This window comes from Anopheles marshallii, chromosome 3 (genome assembly GCF_943734725.1).
Source record: "Anopheles marshallii chromosome 3, idAnoMarsDA_429_01, whole genome shotgun sequence".
NCBI classification, from domain to species: domain Eukaryota; kingdom Metazoa; phylum Arthropoda; class Insecta; order Diptera; family Culicidae; genus Anopheles; species Anopheles marshallii.
Window position 1 is genome coordinate 77800668 of NC_071327.1, and position 20920 is coordinate 77821587.

At 44.3% G+C, this 20920-nt stretch overlaps 1 protein-coding gene across 1 annotated transcript in view; it reads right to left on the reverse strand.

Moving 5' to 3' along the window:
* The window catches only part of LOC128711606 (BAI1-associated protein 3), a 39805-nt gene continuing 18885 nt past the window's right edge, over nt 1-20920 (reverse strand). Inside the window, exons 4-11 of the mRNA XM_053806486.1 lie at nt 18507-18675; nt 3505-3793; nt 3221-3422; nt 2834-3141; nt 2162-2690; nt 753-2093; nt 162-405; nt 1-92 (exon numbers count right to left, since the gene is read on the reverse strand). Of these exons, the coding sequence (XP_053662461.1) occupies nt 1-92; nt 162-405; nt 753-2093; nt 2162-2690; nt 2834-3141; nt 3221-3422; nt 3505-3793; nt 18507-18675 (3174 nt within the window). The remainder of the gene's footprint in view (nt 93-161; nt 406-752; nt 2094-2161; nt 2691-2833; nt 3142-3220; nt 3423-3504; nt 3794-18506; nt 18676-20920) is intronic.

The following is a 20920-nucleotide window of genomic DNA, read 5'->3' on the forward strand; positions in this document are numbered from 1 at the left end:
TTAACCCACAACACGAGCCTTCTGCTTGCGTAGAAAATCCATTGCATTTTTGTCGTTAACTCGTCCTTCAAGAATTTGCAGTATTGGATGACCTGAAATGGAGTGCACACGTAGGTGAGCATGGTTTAGGCGCAATTATCCCGTAAAGCGCTCAAGCTTACTTTTATCTTTCATTTCCAGCAGCGGTAGATCGATCTGTGCCAGACCGTTAAAGTTGTCGATGTTAAAGTTAGTGGCCACACCCGGGATGTTGTTGAGCGCCAGGAATGCTTCGCCCGCGAAATCGTTTGCCGTTAGTACGTCGTGATCCATTACGGTGAATACGATCATGGCCGACTCCACCTGGCACTGTTCCTGGGTGACGGAAAACTCGAAACACTCGTCAAACACTGGATTGAGCGTTTTCTGTGGAAGAAAAATAATGATACAATTATTTAATACCATTGTGGTGAAGGTGAATTAGGTATAATATATGCAATAAATTTACTTGCAAAATAATTTGGGTGATCTAAACAATAATTGATCTTTCGATCGATCGTAAAATCAGCACGATCAGTTTGTAATAAGCCCCATGAAATTTATTAAATGAACTTTTAAGCTTTTCTGGCAACACTGCCAACCGCCTGTCAGCTGTGAATGTAAACAAACATTGCTCTTCACTAAACAGCTGATCACACAAGGGAATGTGTTTAATTTTTTATGCGCATGAGTCGCTTTCACGTGGCATTTAACATATTTCGTATATTTCCTACCTTATGAACGTTGGTCTGCTGTTCGGAGCAGTGCGAAAACACCCTCCGGGGCAACAGTTCGATGATCACGAACGGATCGCTGAAACCATTGGGATCGAGCGGAATCACATCTTTGGCGTGTAGAATTTCCACACACAGTGAATCGTGGTTAAGGTACGCCTTTACCGACAGTGACCCGAGCGGCGTTTGGCCGATCGTGTTAAGCTGCTCCTGCAGTCGCTGCATGTAGAACAGATCGATCAGATGATCCGTGTCGGTTTTGTGGTACTGCAGGCGTTGTTCCACCCGCCAGAATGTGTCACTGTGCAGTAGCTCCGGCGGCAAACCAAGACCCTCGGCGTTGAAGAACTCGCCGAGCAGCTGAAGCGCCCCGTACATGCGGTCGTGGAAGTTGGTTGGCTTCTCCCCTTCGCCACCCGCATCCATCTGTTTGGCGAATTCCGTCAGTACGCTGTTCCAGATGAGCGTCATGGCACGGTAGAAGTTTTGCGAGAGCAGCGTTACGTTGAGCGTCGCCAGATGGGAATCGAGATACTCTAACAGCGGCATTACGGCTTGATTTGCCGGCAACGAATCCGGCGACCATGCGAGATGGAATACGGATTTCTGGAGCGGACCCTGCATTGAGGCGGTCAGTTTGGTGAGCACTCGGTCCGCCTTGGCCTCCAGCTGGGCGATCGTATTATCCAGCAGGGTTTCTGCGTTCTCCGGCAGCTGATGCGTTTCGGGATGAAATTCCGCGAGTCCCCGGCGCACATACTCCAGATTGTTGACGATCACGCACAGTTCGTCCGTTGAGCGGGGCTGCTGTTGCGCCTGCTTGTCATAATATCCCGTCCCACCATCGGCAAGCCCTTGGTGAATCAGATCCGAGTAAACGTTGGCCGTGGTGCAGACCAGATCAATGATGAGCGTTTCGTAATGTGCCCCGGAACTGTGGTCGGGCCAGGCGAGATTTTTCCAGAACTCGCGTATCTGGTAGAAGCAAGACGCCGTGTCGATGGACGATGTGCTGTGCCTTACGATGCGTTCCCCTTCGCACACCTGATCGACGCTAACGGCCGCCTTGATGCGTTGTATTGCCTTCGTTTTGCTGACGGAAATCCATCGCTGTACGGCGGGTTCGAACCATTCGTGGAAGTTCTGCAGTCCGAGCGGTTTCTCTGGGGGCTGTGGCGTTACGGAGAGGTGTGACTTCATGTTGTGGAACTCCTGCAGCGCGAAGTAGATCTCGAACGGTGCGGTATCGGGTTCTCGGTCGTGGTCTAGAATCGTCCAGTGATTAACTATCGTACCGGGTAGCTGCCCACACTCGATCCGGTTGGTGACTTCCTCAGCGAGCTGAAAAGGTAAAATATTGAGAACGGTTACAAATATCCCCAACATCATCTTATTTTTATATCACCAACCAATGAATCAAACTGTTTGTAAACGATGCTAAAATACTGGATGCCATTGGTCGAATCGAAAAGTCCATGGTAGTAGGTAATTCCCAGCTGCAAGTCCGCTATCAGAATCGTCGTATAGTGCACCAACGGGTTGGGCGATCGTTGCGATTCACGCAGTTGCGCCTGTGACCAGGTTATGGAACCCTTCCGCAGTGCACCAACGATTTCGCCCCGTACCCCTTTGCTGAAGGGGCTTACTTGTCGGAAGGCTCTCATCGAACCGAGCAGCCCGAGGCAACGGAGCAGATACTCTAACCGGACAAGCGATGGCGGATGCAGTGCGGGGAAGATTTCCCGATGTCGCCTCATCTGGCAGAGCGATCGTTCGACGAAACCGTTCAACGAATCGGCCAACCATTGCTCCAGTTCCCGCGTCAAGGGTTCGTTGTTGTAGTTGTTCACCCACAGCTTGTCCATCTCGATCAGTTGCCGGTGGACGAACTTTGTGTCTAGTGGCTTTTTGCGATTGATTCTTATGATAGCTACCAATCTGTGAGGCGCGATAAAAAGAGTCGGAAGCATTAGAAAAGCCAAAGGAAAATTCACGAAACGTCTTCACAACACCTCAGACATCTTTATGAGAAATTAATTTTCGTTAAGAAGTAAGTGTTGAGAATGAAAAGATAGTCTTACTTTGCTAAAGAAATTTGTAGATCCGATAGATCACTTTGCACAGCCATCTGGTGAAGGATGGTTAGCGACGGTCCGGCCAGCTCGCCGTTCCACTTCCAGGCCGGATCGAAGGCGTTCAGCTCGTGCATCATGAAGATTGTCTGCAGTCGTTCGAACTTTTTCACCTCGAGCGTGTTGTCCTCCTCGGACGTACCGCGGTCTTCCCGCGTCGATAGCCACATCTTCAACCGTATGCGACCCTGCACGGAGCTGCGTGAGCTGCGTGCCTCCAGCTTGAACCAACCCTCCAAGCCAGTTGAAGGAATATCCTGCCGGAGCCAGAAACATTCACCAAAAGTGTTATCTTTTGGCGCAATAGCCGAATCCACCAAGCGGTTCATGACTTACACAGACTGGGATATTGATGCTACCGAGGAAGTCGTCCTGCGAGCCTTGACGGGCGGACTGGCACACCTGTTTGAAAAATCTACCTAAACCCCTAACGCCCCTCACTTCGTTCAGTCGCGATACAGCGTCTAGCACGCTGCTTTCGTCGTCGTGGTCCCAAATGTCCAGATGTAGCTGATCCGAATGTATATCGTCGATGTCACTGGCAGATGGTGAAGAGGACACATCAACGTAGTTGAGTGGGCTGACTTTGGAATTGTCGGAATTGTCATCATCATACTTACAATTTAAACTTTTCATTCCACTTCGGACACAGCGTGTGCGGTTTGACGGAGGTCGCTCGGATGAATTTGGCCGGCACCGGACCGACCGAGTCCCGCTGCTGGCGACCATCCTTGCGCTTGAAGCTCAACCGAAAGCTGTGATGTTTGCGCAGTTTCCCATGCTCGGGCGAATCGAGACTGTCCATGCCGGTGTCGGAAAGGGTGCGCGGTGTCATCGGCGGTTGGGGCGACGGAGGCGGCGGTGTTCCGGAGGGCTGTATACCGAGCATACAATAGGGATCACTGAAACCTGAGAAAAACAGCAAGAGGAGCGAGAGGAAGGCAAAGAAATATGAGACAATGCGTACCAGATGGTGGTGGACGATGATTTATAAATGTTCAATAGTTCGGCGTACGTTCGAAACAAAACAAAACCCCGCAAAACGCCTGTGAGGAACCGGTAATTTATCGTTGGCGGGAGCGTTAATAAGTATGGAAATTCACTACCTTTCCAACTCGGAACAGATGTAACGCGCAAGAAAAATTGGCGAAAGTTCACCACCGGTGTTGCCGCTAGCATGACTGCGCAATCCATTTATCACCGTTCTTTAGGGTGCGGGCATTTTGCCAGCCTTGCCATCCAGCCCTTACAAATCACCAAGCTTGTTCAGGATAAAATCCTTTGCCGTTCGGGGTTTAGCGCTAAACAACGAATGTGTTCTCTGGTTTTTTGGGTGCGTGACGTTTCAATTACGTAGATGACGTTCCGCTGGTGTCACACCAGTCGAGCCGCATTCCCGAAAAAGCCAAAAAGACGAACAGAGCAGCACCGTGTTCGGTGAGCTTAAGATGAGAATATGCAAATTTGTACTTTTCATCACATAAACAAAAGTCGTCCGTCTCTATCCGCTTCTTACCAAAAAAGGAGAGCCTTTCATGTTGGTCGGTGACATTGGACAGACGTTTTTGGGCTCAAACAGCTTTCCCCACGTTGCTGGTTGGTCGGGTTGGTTGGGTTTGGTAAATCATTAAAATTTATCACCTTGAGGGAAGGTTTTGAGCGTAAAGCGACCAAAAATTGTGTATAACTACGGTGCTACGTATAACTTTGCAAAAGTTGGCACAATTCTAGAGTTAAGCAAGAAATGTCTAATGGAAATATTTAATGGAAGAATCCTCTTTAGTTATTTATAATAAATGCGGTTGTTTCTGTTTGTTAACATACCTATAGCTATGAAACGCACTGTAGAAAGAGATCCCGTTGGCACAAGCCAAGTGTACCTTCGCAATGGCGAACCGGTTAATGATATTCGGAAAAATAATGTTTGCTTTTACTTAGCAGGACGGAAATTGGAATTATAATTAGCGATTAGCATGAGTTGTTCGGTGACACGGGCGGTAAGCTATTGTAACTTATTGCTGGATAAAGTGCAACGAGGAGTAAATTCATCCAGCATTTGGAGATCCCTTCAAACCGTGCCAGAGGGAACCGATACAGGAAGATATGGTTCGGTCCCGCAACAATGGGAGTTCGATACGCGTATCAATCCCGCACGTAGCTAATCTAACATTGCCAACACAATATTGGCGCAAACGCATCGTCCTCGCCAATCAACCGATATTGGTCCCTAAGCACATGCCGAACTGCAAGCAGCACGGTTCGAACCACATACCCGTGTAACTCTCGGTTCATGTACAGCACGTTCCGGTTATTAATTATACCGTGCAATATATATATTCATCCACGCCGTGCGGCATTACAGGCGACATGTTGCTCCAACTCGACCACATCCCGGTGGACGGTGTTTGGTTGCGCTGCGAAATAATAACATCGGGCAGTTACAGGCAAATGCTTTCCCGACCAAAGCCTTCCCCAAAGGTTTTGCTAAAAGGGCGTTTTTTTTTTTTGGAAACGCGGAACATCAATCCATTCCAATTATGTGCTGCCAGGGAATAGAACCGGGAAGCACCGGGCTGAAGACCGAGGTGGGATGAAATAAAAGGACCCCATTGACAGGCAAGGCGCAACACTGGCGCGTTTATGATACGCTGCATGAAAGTGCCTGTCGATGATTAACTTGAAGTACGCGTCCGATGGTTGGGTCGTTGGCGCTTGGGTCCTTGGGCCAGCATGATAAACAAACTCGCTAGAGAGATGGTGCACGGCAATGGGAAACCGTGCCCAACAGCCGCTTGACTAGGTGCGTACCGGTTCTGCACCCAGTTCATAAAGAGAGGCACAGAGAGCGCTCTGGCGCTTTATCGGATTTCGCAGGTAGGCAAACACGACACGGTGCGGACATCCTTCTTCAGCCCAGTATCAATAGAATGACTTTACTTTGGTTCAATGAGCTTCGGTGCTGAAATAATAAAGATACGGATGAGGGAAACTGAGAGCGGAAAACACAAGGTGTTGAAGTATCGAGCATGATTGTATTGTAACCGTCAATCTACGGACAATCAGCTTTCAGCTTGCTTCTCGGTTACACACGGTTACAGGCCGCTGTTTCTTTTCCATTTTGTTGTTGTAACGGTGGTTTGTTTAGTCTTTGCTAGATTGGAGCGCGTGCCTTCACTATGCCTTTGCTTTGGCGTACAGGTATTCTGCAGGTAAAATGGTGGTTGGACATGGACAGCCGGGTAGTCCCCGGCTGGAGTGGTGTAGATAAGTAAGCAAATGTTGCCAGAACAATGCACAGTGTGAGGCGGTGTGCGGATGGGGAAGAATTCTGCTCGCAAACGGTGTTGTTTTGTATTGTACAGATTGAGCGACACCGTTTCCTTTCATTTTACATCTTGACGTGACATTATCTGATTGTCGCCTCATTACGATGCCGCTTCAATAGTTTTACATTGTCGATGTAAATGGAACATAAAAACAGTGGTTTTGCACGTGCGTTTAATTGTCATTCACGATTGAGACGGATCGTTTTGAAGCATTCTGTTGCTTTACAGCCTTTGGCATAACTTTAAGGTCATTAAAATAATTTTTAGGAATTATGTTTTTAATTAAATTTTACTTGGAAATTAAAAGTAGTAAAAAATATAAAAATATAAATTCCAATTATTATGTAGCTTCAGTTTCCATAAAATATTTGTTACGAGTTGAAGATATTGCTGTTCGATTACTATCCATCAACCGAGTTGAGTGGTTCCACTAGTGTCCTTCTCCTTCCTGCCAAGCAGAACTTTGATCCATCACAATCTCTGATGCCTGTTATACTGACTACTTACAGCGATTTTATCTTGTCACTTCAACCATTCTAATCGTATCGGTAGATAAATGGGATAACAGCAACAAAAAAAAAACGAAGCACGATAGAATTAAATCATCCAGCACTACACGAAGGTCAAGTAAATAGAAGCACGTGCTTGGTCATTTAATCGTCCCGTTTTTTTTAGTGGGTCCGTGTGTTGGGCAGTAGATACGTCTAAAAACCAATCTTCCAGTGCAACCATGTGAAATGAAATATGCTGCCCCGGGAGACCAGCCCGGAAGTGCGAACCTTTGGCGATTATCGTAAAGCGGAGATCGGAAAAAAACACCCCATAAAACCGGAAATTCCTCCTTATAAACCATCCTGAAGCTCCACTCTTCTGTTAATTGTGGTTAGCACTACTTCTCATCCGTCGAAAGGTTAAAAGTTTACCTTTGAAGATTTGAGGCATGGCACAAAAGCGATGCAAAAAAAAAACATAGACACAAGTCAATCTGGTCCAATGATAATGGCCAGAAAAGTGGGAAAATTCTTGGGCCAAAAATGGTTTTCGGTATCCATCTTTTGCCGGCAGGAAGCGAGATATGTTTGTACCACCACCACCACCAGCTGGCCCCATTGTGGTATGCCGCACTGAATGGTGTAAGGTCAGATATCGTTTTTTTCTTATCTCTCGACGCTTCGCCTGATTCCGAGCCTGAACTTTCCTATCGAATGGCCTTTATGGTGGCGTGGTTGTGATTTCGGGAACGTCGACCCCACGCGGTGCGATAGTGTAAAAAGTCATTACATTATATTGTCATATTGCTGCAAAGGTGGACAAGCTTTCGTTCCCACAGGCGAATGGTTTCGGTTTCCTTTTTGTTGCTCTTCATTTTGTGTACACGTTGAATTTCTGTTATTATTTACAGATGGAAAAATTCGAAACTGCTTGTGTGTAGTTCAAGGAACGCTGTCAGCAGCGATCAAAGCAGAGCGAGCGGTTTTTATTTGTGGAGTAAAAATATTATCAACCATTTTCGCTTCGCTTTACGTGGCATATCTGCAACGGGCTAATGAGCGCCAACGGGTGGCCAAATGCTCCGGTTCAACCGTGAACACCCGTGGCAGTGCTATAATAACGCAAACCCCAAAAAGAGTTCCAGTTGCGTGTGCTGACATGGAAAATTCCTACGTTTCCGAACGGGACGTAACAAACAATCAAAGGGCAGTGAAAATGATTAAATGAATGAGTTTTGAATTTGCGTGCGTAAGGATTTACTTACGCCCCACGTTTATTCTCGGGTTTATTCCCCCCACCCACTGGACCACCCCCCAATCGGTGGTGAAAATTTCAACAATCGTGTATGATGTTTCGTTTCACCCATTCTTTACATTCAGACTGCGTGCGGAGTGCTGTGCGTGCATGTAAGTGGTTCGTTTTTCCCCTCTCTACTTAACCGGAATTGGAAAAGCAGTCCCATAATCCATAGCAAATGGATTGTGGTAAGCGGTTTACGTTGAGGATGATGCCCAAAATTGCTTTCCGATTTGCTTTTTCCTTTTCTCTGGTGGTGGTTTGAATTTTTCGGTACTTCCCCAACATTCCCGGCTAATGTGCGCCGTGTTGTTTAGTTTGTATAGCGTCGGTCGTGCGGATTTGATTGTCGGCAGTCAACAACATTACGGTCAAACATTTGCCTTTGCTTTATGGTTGCGGTACACTTTGCGACTAACGAAGTTATGAACGCTAAATGCGATAAACGGAAAACGGGCGTTTGGTGGCTCTGTCCTTGGAGGGGGGGTGTATGTGCGATTCCTCAATGCTGCAGTAGGAATTTAGCAGCAGATAAGCTGCCGAAACGCAAACAGAATGAAGAATCCTTTGGAAAGCAGAGGGCTGTGCGGGTGAGGACAGCAATGCTATTGTTGTCCGGTATATCATAAACATGATGATGATGATTGGTTTATAAAAGGCTTGCACAAATCGCAAACATTGATATTTTATGAAATCTGCACCGTTTCTGTCCATCCAGTCCGAAATTCCTGATCATGGCACCAACAATGTTCTTTTTTGCGTATGTTTAGTGTGTGATGAAAGAGAGCCATCCATTAACGAGTATCCTTAAGGATAATAAAAGTAATTTCGAAAAAAAGGCACATCCAACCCTTTCGAGAAGGAAAAATGGATTTCCACGAAGAGCATAACGCTCCCTGTTTTAGCACACTGTAGCTTGGAAAAAACTGAGATTTTATTTTTGTCCAAGATAATTTTTCTATTAAGTTACCTCTCCTCAGAAGGTCACCGCTCCTGCACGATGAAGTACCGTTGAACGATTAATTCTTTTTTTTTTTCAAGCGGGCGTATGTTTGCACCAGGCATCTGGCTCTCCAGGACCTGCCAACGGGCTGCATCAAAGCGAACAAATTGATCTGATCCGGCGTATTAAGGGATGTAATTAAAAGTAGCAGCTGTCCTTCGACGAAGAGCCGATGGCAGCGATGGTATTACGGATCGGTTTGGGAAGTATGGACCGTGAAGTGAAGTCCTTGAGCGATGAAGTGTGCGATAGCACAACAACCGACAATATTTGCTGCGATTCCAAGCTGTAGCTCGGATGTTGTGTATACTGTTTCCCCTTGTTTAATTTCTACCCTCACCTTGCTCTCTCTCTCCCTCTCTAGGATAGCCAATTATAAGCCCGAAACGGAATTGCAGAAAATTGATCTCGTTAATGATTGACATTGGAAGTGTGTCATTATTGTCCAGGGTGAGTATTGAATTGGATATTTTTCGAAATACTTCAGCTTATAGCTTATATAACATTGTTCAGTATAGTTGTTTCTTAGTATATTTTTTGTTTGTGAGAAAACTCATCTGTTAGAGTGTTATAGTGGCTTATTTTGAAGATCTTCGTTTTGCGGTACTTGCTTTCAGTTCTTTCAATTATTAAAGATCCTCGAATTGACACCTTTCAAACAAAGACTCCAGCACCTTTCAAGGTGCAAATCAAGACTATCTTTGCACGGAATGGTGTCGGTGTTTGATTGCGTGTCACCTTAGCTCTCATGAAAGGGACAACACCGAGAGGAGAAAAGCACCAAGAGAGAAAGAAAGATAAAAGCATAATCTAAAAGATGTCAACTTGCTGATAATACCCGTCCATAATGGAACTTGCCATACCCTTGCTCTTTTCTTCCTCAATTTCGGCCCGCGCACCCGTGACGGGTCAAACACGAACAGAAAGAGCGTTTGCGTTTGAAGATTGTGCGTCGTAAAAGACGAAGAAAATTATCCTACCAATGGGTACTTCAAAGGTGTTGTGGCAGGGATAGGCTTGTGTGTGTGTGTTCGTACGCAAACGAAATGGATGCGAAGCCCCTTGATCATCAATCAGCACTAATGGGCCGGACCGACTCCTGCCACGATCACCTGCAGCAGGAATTTTCACCGTGCTGGCCGGGCAGATGGTTCTCCCGGTCACTGACCGGTTATTCTACTGGCGGAGCGTGGAAAATTATGATGATTTATCAGCCTGCACATAACGGTGGCTGAAATCTTGGAAAAACGGTTGGCGCTACCGGGGAGATGGTGATGCAAAGGCTTAAGTTGACAGTAGACACATCAATAGAACGGAAGAACGGTAAACCTCTTTTGCGTAACGTCTTGCAAACAAATTACACTCTCAGTATGAATATTATGATTGTGCGCGTATTTGGTTATGTATTTGAGGGATTGTTTTAAATTTACGATACGCATTTTGAGTTATTTATATTTTTGGAAAATTTTCATACCATTTCCTTTGAATGTGTTTTATCATGGAACGATCGATTTTATTTACAGTGATCGTAGTAGGTGAGTCTCGTCATCTTATTTTGGGAAAAAAATCGAGATTACTTTGATTTAGAATGGCTCAGTTTGGAGGCGGGTTTCTGTTTCAAATGGGGGATTTACAGAATAACATTTGGACGTTATTGTTTAAGATTGAGCCCATCCAATTCTGATTCAATGCTACGATTCGTGGATGATGATGATGATGAGAACGAAACGGGCTTAATGTTGTGTAATTTTTCACGATTTACAGCAAATTTGTTATACGGTAATGTAGTAATATGAGTTTTAAAAACTCCCATCTTTTTTCGCTGTTTAATTGCAAAACAAGAATGACGTAAGCAACACGAAAACGGTTCTGAAAATTGCTATCTTAATGCTGCAGGACCGGCCAGTGTTGTCAGTAGATAAAGTTTTATTTTAATGTACCCCACCAGTTGTTTGTTTAGTGAAAGGTTGGTGTATTATTTTTTCCAGCACGTTACGTCCCATTTTTTGGTTAAGTGTGTTTCGCAAAAGTTAATATGACAACAAAAAGTTTTCTCTTCTAGTCCGTAGCGAGCAGAAAGGCCGGCCAAGTGAGAATTTAATTAGGTGTTTAACGGTACGGGGAACCTGTTTTTGTTTCTGCGTGTTAAGAACGGTACACAACAGGGCAGCAAAAACAGAACGAAGGGGGTTAATTGGGTTTTTAGCCATGTTAACGTGTGTTGAATGCACGTATGCGTCGTGAAGCCAGTTTCAACTTTTACCTGTGTGCTGATGAAGCAATTAAATGTTTAAAATATTGACCATCTATGCAAATGTTTTAAGCTTGTTGATGGCTTGTTGGGAAAAAATAAATTCTATATTTTGTATGTATCGATAAGTCAATTGAGTAGTTAAGTAAATTGACGTCAAACATACTTAATTCATTCAAACACACTTAACTTGACTCTGTCTGTGAAATACATCGATTATTTAGGTTACTGGAGTATCGGGAGCTGATTATTACTGAAGGGATAAAAGGTAGATAGAAAAGCGCTTCTTTTCGATCAATTTAACTTTGCTGACATTTTATTCCACTTCTGCGGACAATTTCTCGGCTCGCACAGCTGGAGTGATTGCATCGCGTTGAATGGAGGGAATGTTTTAGCTCTATTTATGCCATCAGTCGCTAATGGTCTCGAGAGATTTCTTCGGCAGTAATGCGGATTGGTCGCACCGTGCACCAGACCGCTCGGGGAAGTGGTCGCGTTCTTACTGTCGTGTTTTATTTGCATTACTTCTGCGGTTTCTTTCGACTCTTGTCAATAGCAATTGAGCCACGCCCGTGTCTAGTGCTAGTCTTCATTAATGGTTTGGTTGTAATTGAATCAGGCTATTGATTTTTAATTATAATGCCTCGCTCATAACCGAAAGCTCAGCAGCAAACAAGAATCGCAATAAAAAAGGGGAACAAGACTATGTAATTTTAAACATCCTTCCACATTAGTTCAATATTAGCTGCCAACATTTATAGCACGTGGTTTGGTTGGTTTCAAGTACGAACAGTAACACCGGCAGGTTGTTTAATTTATGCAGCACCCTCGCACCTCATGCAAATTGGCTCGAGACTAAGAACGGGAATGATAGCGAACTAGGATGTGATGAGCTTCTGTCACACGTCCTTCAGCGTAGGCGATAATAATGTCCTCGTGTCAAAGCCCCGGTGCTATGCATAGGAAGGGTCGCTTTGGGGTTTTGTAATTAAAATGTACCCTCCAGAGAGAATCGGCGGCAAGCGTTAACAATCAGCTACGAACAAAACGATGAGGTTTAATGCGAGTAAATTTGAGTGTGGACGTGGCTGTAGGGAGTTTCCTAGAATTTGTATGCAATATTGTTCGCGGCAGAGCTATTATAATGGGGAATTTACGATTCTTAGAAGCATAAGACTTACGTGTTTACGTGTATTTCACAAAAAAAAATGATGGGGATAATGAACAGACTTCATTAAAATTTACTAAGAAAAAGTATATCTTTTTTCTTATTGGGTATTTAATGATATTATTATTTTACCTTAAATATTAATAATGTAGTTTTATTTAAAACATTAAACTGTAGTGTCTAGTCAAATCGGTAAACTATAAGACATTTCATATTCATAATCAACCATGCGCCTCCACCTGTTTGGCTGTACTGTTGTTGAAACCAGATATTTTTTTAGAATAGTTGGAATTTAAATAATGAATAAAATACTTATAACTTTTTAAAGCAGTTAAGAAAAATGGTAGCAAATGTTCATTGTAGATTTAATTAAACAGCCAAATTCACCCATCGCATAAGTTCATCATGATGGAGACGCCTGGTACATTTTGTGTAAGTTTTTTAATTTTATTGTATAATTCAACGCTTTCGGCTGCTTTGTTACAAGTTGTTCAATTCCACCTCAAATATTCCACTATTTCCAATCTCAAACCATCGGCAGCAGGTGCAAACGTTCGTCAAAGTATTCAATCAATCAAAATTCCATCCGCGACCAGCACCAGCCCCAAACCAATAGCGAATATTGCTTAATGTATGTTTATACTCTGCGAACAGTTCTCGCTACCACGGTGTTACAGCGTGTGTTGGTATTGAGATGAAACAATCCACCGTCTTCCTTGCTTGGAAAGGACGTTACAGTACAATAAATACTAAAATGAGGGGAAACGACTGTTTTGCGAATCCCGAAATTTTGCTCGTTCCTTCTTCTCCCGGATTGGTTTTGCGGGAAAAAGGAACCACAACAAAACGACGCGCAAAACGATCCCATTTTCTCTACCCTCGGAGTTGGGGGTTTACTCTGTCAGCCTTCGCGTCGCGTTATTTTTATTCTCGAAAAGGTACGATGGCAAAGCTGAACGCGCGTGAACATAATATTCACCGAATCAATTTTCTCTGATCTTTCCATCGCGTCTGGAAAGCCCGTTTGGCCCGTCTGGTGGCATGTCAGGGAGTGAAAGAATTCTGGTAGACTTTCGATTTATATGCATTAAAGAAGAAAGATGGATAAGAGCGTTGGAAGGATTTTAAATTGACAGATTGGTAATGTTTGGGGAAGATTCACGTTTTAAGGATTTAGCAACATCAGCATGGACGGCTTGCATTAATTTTCCAAACTAAGCAAAATTTTCAATTAAAAGTTACTCTTAGGTTGGTTTCGATTATACAAACAAAAAAGTTGCAACCTGGCTGACAATCAAAGTAAAGGCATCTATTCCTGTCTGCCAAAGGGAAAGTTATTGACTGGTATTGTGAAATCTTATGATGATTGGCATAAATCTTGGTGGAATGCTACTAGCACAAGATGGTTTCGCCTACGTTCACACCAATAAATCACTCACAGGCCGAGTGGTTGTGTTCGACCCCAGCGGTTCTTTCCCGGTAGCTGTCTAATTATGCTGATATTCCGTCCGAAATATTTCATCGGATTGTTCTTGAGCAGGAATTTCTGTCGAAAAAGGGCATTCGGTTTGATTTTGGTCTGGCGTGACGGACATTTAAAGGAGCGGCAAAGGTGTTCAAAGTGAATTTAAAATATTCCAATAATGTTTGTACCTACACGCACACATTCAACCGTAAAAAGCTGCCTAGCCCGAAATGCCAAACTCTTATTTGTGTAGTGCAGTTAATGAGTTATGTTTTATTAAAGTCTACTTATTTTTGCAAGAAATCCATTCGTCGTTACGTTCACCGCACACACCCGCACCAACACGAAGTATGAACACAATGGCATGAAACAGCTATATCAGCATCTCACAAAACCTAATTGTGCCATTTGGTTTTCGCTTTTTTGATGGGGCCGGAAATAAACGGCCCGGTATGCTTTGCTAGATCGTTTTCCTGCTTCATCCCTAATCTCTTGGCATTCAACCGGCGGCGGCGACGACGACGACGTTTTCATGGTGCGAAACATCGATACCGACTCTTCCGGACATCCGGTGGTGTTAGCAAAAAAAGAAGAAGAAGAAACCCAGTCCACCCACCCAACGGAGCGACGGTATCATTGACGCTGAACGCGCCATCCAACGCAATGGGAGCGTAAAGCTGCTGACCAAATGGTTGTTTGATTGCAAAGTTTTTCTAGCTTCCGTTTTTCCATCCACTCGTCCGCCTTTCAACACCCATATATAGACACGGAACGAGTTCGACGTACCCATCGTGCTCGGGGGTGGATTTCCACACGCAACCATCGCTTTCCCATACAGTCAGCGTGTGTACGTGTTTACTATCTAAACGCAGAGCTTCCCACTTCCGGTCGGTGTAAAAGTTTCACACACCGAACTCACCTCCGTTCGCCAGATGGAAGCTATTTGAGTGAACGATTCGCGGCCCGAAGCGAATATGTGTGTGCGTCATTCCGTTCAATCAAACTGCCATCAGAACGGGCAGACAGGCGGATAAATGCATCCTAAAGACGCCGTGGCCCGTTGGTGTCGTTTGTCGTCGGTACCTACGTTGGAACGGTTGGAAGACGACTACTAAAGTAAGTTCGAAACGATTATTGTCTGCTTGGTTATAAATAGGACAGGGTAAACTGTGGGGCATGATGGCTTCCCGAAGAGATATTCGCGGAACCGTACAGAAGGGTACTGCATGGATTTGGGTTTGCAAAATGGTGCTTCCCAGGTATTTCTTCCGAACCTTACTATAATAAAAGATGAATAAATTTCCGATTTCCTGTAAAACACACGAGCCACACGGTACCCTTCCTTGGTTGCCGTTAAGTCTTCGTTTATGAGTGGGCCATCGAGTGGGACCGCATCAGGCAGATACATATTGACTTCCTTCGCACACCGCACACTGTATAATACTTCGATGAGAAAAGTTCACCAATCAAACCGCACTACAGTGCGCAAACCGCGCCCATATTTCCTTCCGTCGGCACTTTCCCAGGGCTTAATGGTGGTAAAAATAATCGATAATTTCAATTTTCTTCACTTTCAAATTAAATCCCCCGCGGTTAGTAGGAAGAGGGGAGTCTTTTTCTCTTGTTTTTTTCCCCCCTTTCATTGCCACCAAACGAGTGGGAATTCATTCTACACCTTTATCAGCTTTACCAGAACACGTAACGAAGAGCCCGAGCCGGGAGTCGAGCAAGTTAGGCCGCTATCGTGCGATTTCTTGTGCAAACTTCTGGCCATCATTGTCGAAAGGTATAGAAAGGTGGTAGGAAGTTTTTCCGCAATTTTCCCTTATTCTTTCGCAGCAATTTCATACTTGCGTTGCGTTAGAGGAGAATAATGGTAGGTCCCAAGAGTGTACGAAAGAAAGTGATGCAAGTGGCACTATCCGTGGAAGAATGAACCGATGTGGTTATCGGCTGTCTTTAACGTTTGGTGGATCGTCGGTTATATTTGCGGAATCGCAATTTTACATGTGAGCTTTAAAACGGACGGCGAATCGAGTTTTACCACTTACTTCATTTGATGTTTTGAAGGGTAGTAAATTGGAAAGAATCTGTCTATGGCATCCATAAGTGGTGATTCCGTTGAAACATTAATAAACCCCAATAACCGCCAGCTTCTTTCCTAACCGGTGAAACGATAAGCTTACAGCGTTTTGGAGAAATTATGCTCCGGATTAGCTCACAGAATTCGGCTCGTTTTAAAATACAGCTGAACAACTGATTAACTAAAAAACAACCGTCTTGGTTTCGCTTCAAATCAAATTAATATTTGAAGTCATCCATACGAAGAGTCAATTAAATCCGTCCCACTCTAGCCTTCCTAATCCTCGATGAAACATAACGATTAATAAACTAACAACTTTTGGAAGAATATCAATACGAGCCTACGCGTCAGCAGTCGCTCCACCAACTCGAGGATCACTTATGAAGTGTTTTTTTTTCCAAAAATAAAAACGAATCTTGCGAGCATGACTTTTTTTATTGACAAGTATCATATTTTTCTTTTCTCATAATTTCACAATCATTTCTACCATCCCACGATTGCCCCGGTACGAAAAGGAAGAGAGCAAGCAAATAAAACCTTTGGCTGTTAATTTGCTACAACCTGCAAGCTCAGGAGTATTGAAATGTTCAATTTTTAAAAAAGTGTATGCACACTTCCTACATCTAGTAGCCAAAGTTTTCTGTAAAGCCGTCATTGCTATGGCAATGCCACATCCTCTGCGCTCATGAATGAAAAGAACGGAAACGGGTGGAAGAAACGGTGGGTCGAGTGGGAAAGAGTGCGTAAAAGAATTACACAATTACTGGGCTAATCATTTTAGCGAGAAAGGTATGAAAAAAAAGGTGGGAAGATTGAGAACGCTTTGGTGCCTTGGGTGCTTTGGGACAGTGCTTTGCTTGCCCATCGCCCGCAGCACAACGTTCAATCTTGGTGGAAAAAGGTGAAAAGCGAGCGTACTGGAGCTGGAGTAAGAAAGCACAAGTAAGAAAAGAACGAACGCTTTTTTCACCATCTCAAAGCTTCTGTTCGAATGTTTAACGATTCAGTCGGCTTCCAATGCCCGCATTGGTCCGATGGTGTTAATGGGCTTTCGGAAGTCAATGGCGGTGGTGGCATGTACGGTGAGTTCATGGTCCGGTGTGTGTTTGTGTTTTTTTTCCTTTGCCGCTGGAATCTGCTTATCTTTACGACGGTAGTGGCGCACTTTCTTAAATCTCTGATTACGTGCAGACGCACACACACACACAAACACAGACACAGTCAGGCGTTCGTTTTATGTCGCCTTTGTAAACTGTGGTCATGTTGGCAAGGATGTGGATGTTTTGCGCTGTATGCTGGAAGTGCTTTCGCCGCTGGATGCCAGAATGTGGTAATGGGTGGCTAAAAATAGACTCCCGAAAATCAACTTAGCTGGTCGTTGAACGGCGAAAGAAGCTATTGTGGATTGTCGTTTTCTTGTGTGGTAAAATTACATGATCCGGTCTCACATCACGTAGAAGCAAAATATACGGTACAATACCAGATGTAATTTTCCTTTCGTTGAGATAAAATATTGAGCAACAATATTTTTCGCAAGAATAAAATTCACTGAGCTGTGCTGGAGTGTGCATATCCTCTTGAACCTTGCAAATATTCATTTTAACCAGCATTGCTTCCTCTTGACAACCACGTACACCAAGCAACGCGTACCCTAATATATTGCACACTTGTTTTTCCGTTATTAAATTTATGGTACATCATCAGACCGTTGAGCACTTGCTTCACGGGCGCATCCGTCTTCAACCTACAAACAGGGCATTTGCAGATTGAGCCGCAAGTGGGACTGTAGCGGGTGTAATATATTTTATAAAAATTGACACACACCCACACAGACACACCAGCGTGAAGGCGAATCCCAACATTGTTTGGTTGTTCTTCTTCGCGAGACTGCGCTTGGTGTTGCTACGATTCTTTATTGGTATATGACAACACTTGCATGGTAGCAGCTTTACCTCGTATGCACTGTAATCGTTTTAGTGCGGATTTTGTTGTAAAGCTGGTTATGGTTGATGTAACATCACTGCCAGTGGATATGCAATGATGTGTTTACAATGTGTACCAAGTGGATTGTATACTGCATGAAGATTAGAACTTAGATGGCTATCAAAAGGTTATGTACGAGAAAGACACAAACATCATTAAATTTTGTCTTTGATTTACTTTTAAGAGTCGTTTTGTAAGGATCACTACTAAAACAGTATAATCTGCAGGGAATTGTGGAAAGATTGCAAATCTTACCATCCAATTTTGAATTGTTTCTCGAGAGTGCATGCAAGTTTTTAGCAAGTTTCTGGACAAATGTGCCACTATCCACAGCTTGGGACGAATAGTTACTAATACCATGCCCTACAGTGCTAGTGCACAAACGGACGAAACACAGGCTTCCAGCCTATATTACATAAAGCAATATTTTGGAAAACTTTTCCCAACATGACGAATGCGTCATTTCCGTGCAGTATAAATCTTTTCCACAAAGGAAGACCGCGGAGGGTGAAAAGGGAGAAAACCATTAATAATAAAAGCGAAAGCTACACTCACCGTTGGCATCCTTTGCCTCGAGCCCTTCCGCTTCCTGTACGATCACGGTAAGCACGATGATTTTGGGCTTTTCCTCGGTGGCGGCATGCAGCAGCCGGTAGTGCCGGTCGGCCGACACGTTGAACACGCGCTGTGCCTGAAGGTACATCTCCTCTTTGTAGTGCGCAAACTGCAGCCCCGTGTCAGTTGTTCCCGTGGCGATGTTGGTTTGTGGTGTGTTATGTTTGCCCGTAACGTAGATGTGACGTCCCGCCGGCGGAAGTTGGCGACGAATACAGACACAACAAGCGGCGAAAAGGATAGGCAAAAAGGTAAGAAAGATGAATGAGATCAGTGTGATTTTAATACCGTTGATGAGATGCATCCAGTTGCTTCCCTTTTAATAAAGCATCGCTACCAATGGCGGATGAAACTACAAGGCGATACAATGCACTACTGGGCTGGGTTTGAAATATGTCATGCCGTGTAGATATTTGACAGATGAAATGCGATTATGCGGAGAGGATTTATTAAGACCAGCATAGCTCATATTTAGCAGCTCCTAAAGCCAATGTTGACTTACGTGAAAAATACTGAATTATTTTTCTTTCTTGCACAGATTTTTACCTTCCCGCAAAATTTCTTTACAGGCGGTCCGAAGAAAAACGAACAGATAAAATACCAAAGCCGCTAAGTTGTGAGAAAACTCGTGAGAAAATGTAAAATGCCGATCATATCAAAATTTTACCATGCATGCATGCATGCAAATATCATTCCACAGCGGCACACACCCGGTATAATGTTGATTTTCTAACGAGCTTTTCCATTTCGTTTTTCCAATCCAGTGCCACGAAACGGGTGGGCTACCTCGCAGGCATACGATCCGGCTGGCAAACGATGTGTCACCGGTCGGTATTGGATTTTACTCCCGTTCGTTTGGCAGCAACAGACAGACGGGTAGCGAGAGAAGCGAGCAAAACTCCCAAAAAGTTGACAAAAAAAAAAAACGAACGAGCTAGAGGAACTTTTGTGCTCCAGCTGGTTTTAAGGGTTTCGATTCGATTCGGTCCGCGCTATTGGTGGAGCATATGGTGCTTGGAGCGTAGGTAGTTTTCGGCTGTCGGTAAGATGAAACCTCCTTGAGGTAGGATCCGAAACAGACACACTCACACACACACCGATACACTCGCGGAAAACGATGGATTCGTTTCCCGGTCATGCAGATCCCGGTTTGGGCAAGGGCAAGCAGGTAGCACACAGGTAGCCCAGGCAGACACAAGAAATAACAAAGCATTGATGGGCCACAAATTTAATATAGCAGACCGCAGCAGACGAGCAAACGTGCTCTAGTGGCGGGAAGGAATATGCTGCCAGCTAGCCAGTTGACTTACCAGCAGCGTACAAAGCAGTGGTGTTTTATCAGGCAGTAAAATGGTTTAAGATTCCAACGTTTTACTGCTGCGCACCGGGCAAAGCGTGTTGCACGTAAGGGGATTTTATTTCGAACAGTTGCATAGGGTTCGGAAATGCTTGTAAAAATGGTATTTTGATGTGCGATATCATGTTTCGCATTATAACATATTCCATTGAGTACAAACAACCGAATAGCGTTCTATGCAAGGTTGCCACACTAGTGCACTGTAGTATCGGCCTTTATAACGAGACGTCAAATGACGATAAACAAAACCAACTTTAGACAGGAGGTTTCGTTTGCGTCATTGTACCATTCAGTCCACGCCTGACGTACCCATTCAGTGAAGGACAACAAGTAATAGCATGCAATCATCGACTGAATTTGACAGTTTCTATACTCCCATTCACCGCTTCACAGCACTCACGGCATCCTCCGAAGGCCAGCGTCTATTGCTAAATCATTTCTCTTGCTAACCGACGCAGGATTGAATTGCACATGGTGAAGATTTTGGTTTTTTTTCCGCCCATTTCGTTTTTCTTCTGGTGACGCAAATCGGAAATCCCACGCTACTTAAACACTACGGTTTGGAGGGTTGAATGAACATTATTTTCGTTCATCCTTTTTTGTGGAATTGTCTTACGGCTTCCACCACAGCGGTGGCAATTCGATCTGTCCCGGTACGACGCCGTCGTCGTCTGGTCGTTTTTATCCGAGCTGAATGAATTTTGGCTCCGTACGCAAGTTGCTCACATGGCAGAGAAAGAAGGTACGACCTAAAGAAAATTGTACGAACGCCCACGGTCACCACGGTTGTGTCCGATGCACTTGAGTGAAATGGCACCGTTGGGAGGAGGTACCAGCTATTGTATGTCCGTTTGACTAAGACTTCGAACGCAACAGATATTGGGTGGTTTTTGGTATTGTATGAAAAGGGCCAAATAAAAGGAGTGATAAGGATTTCCTTGCCACAAACTGAACTGCCATCGTGATCAAATTTCAAAGTCGGCTCTCGTTACTTTTA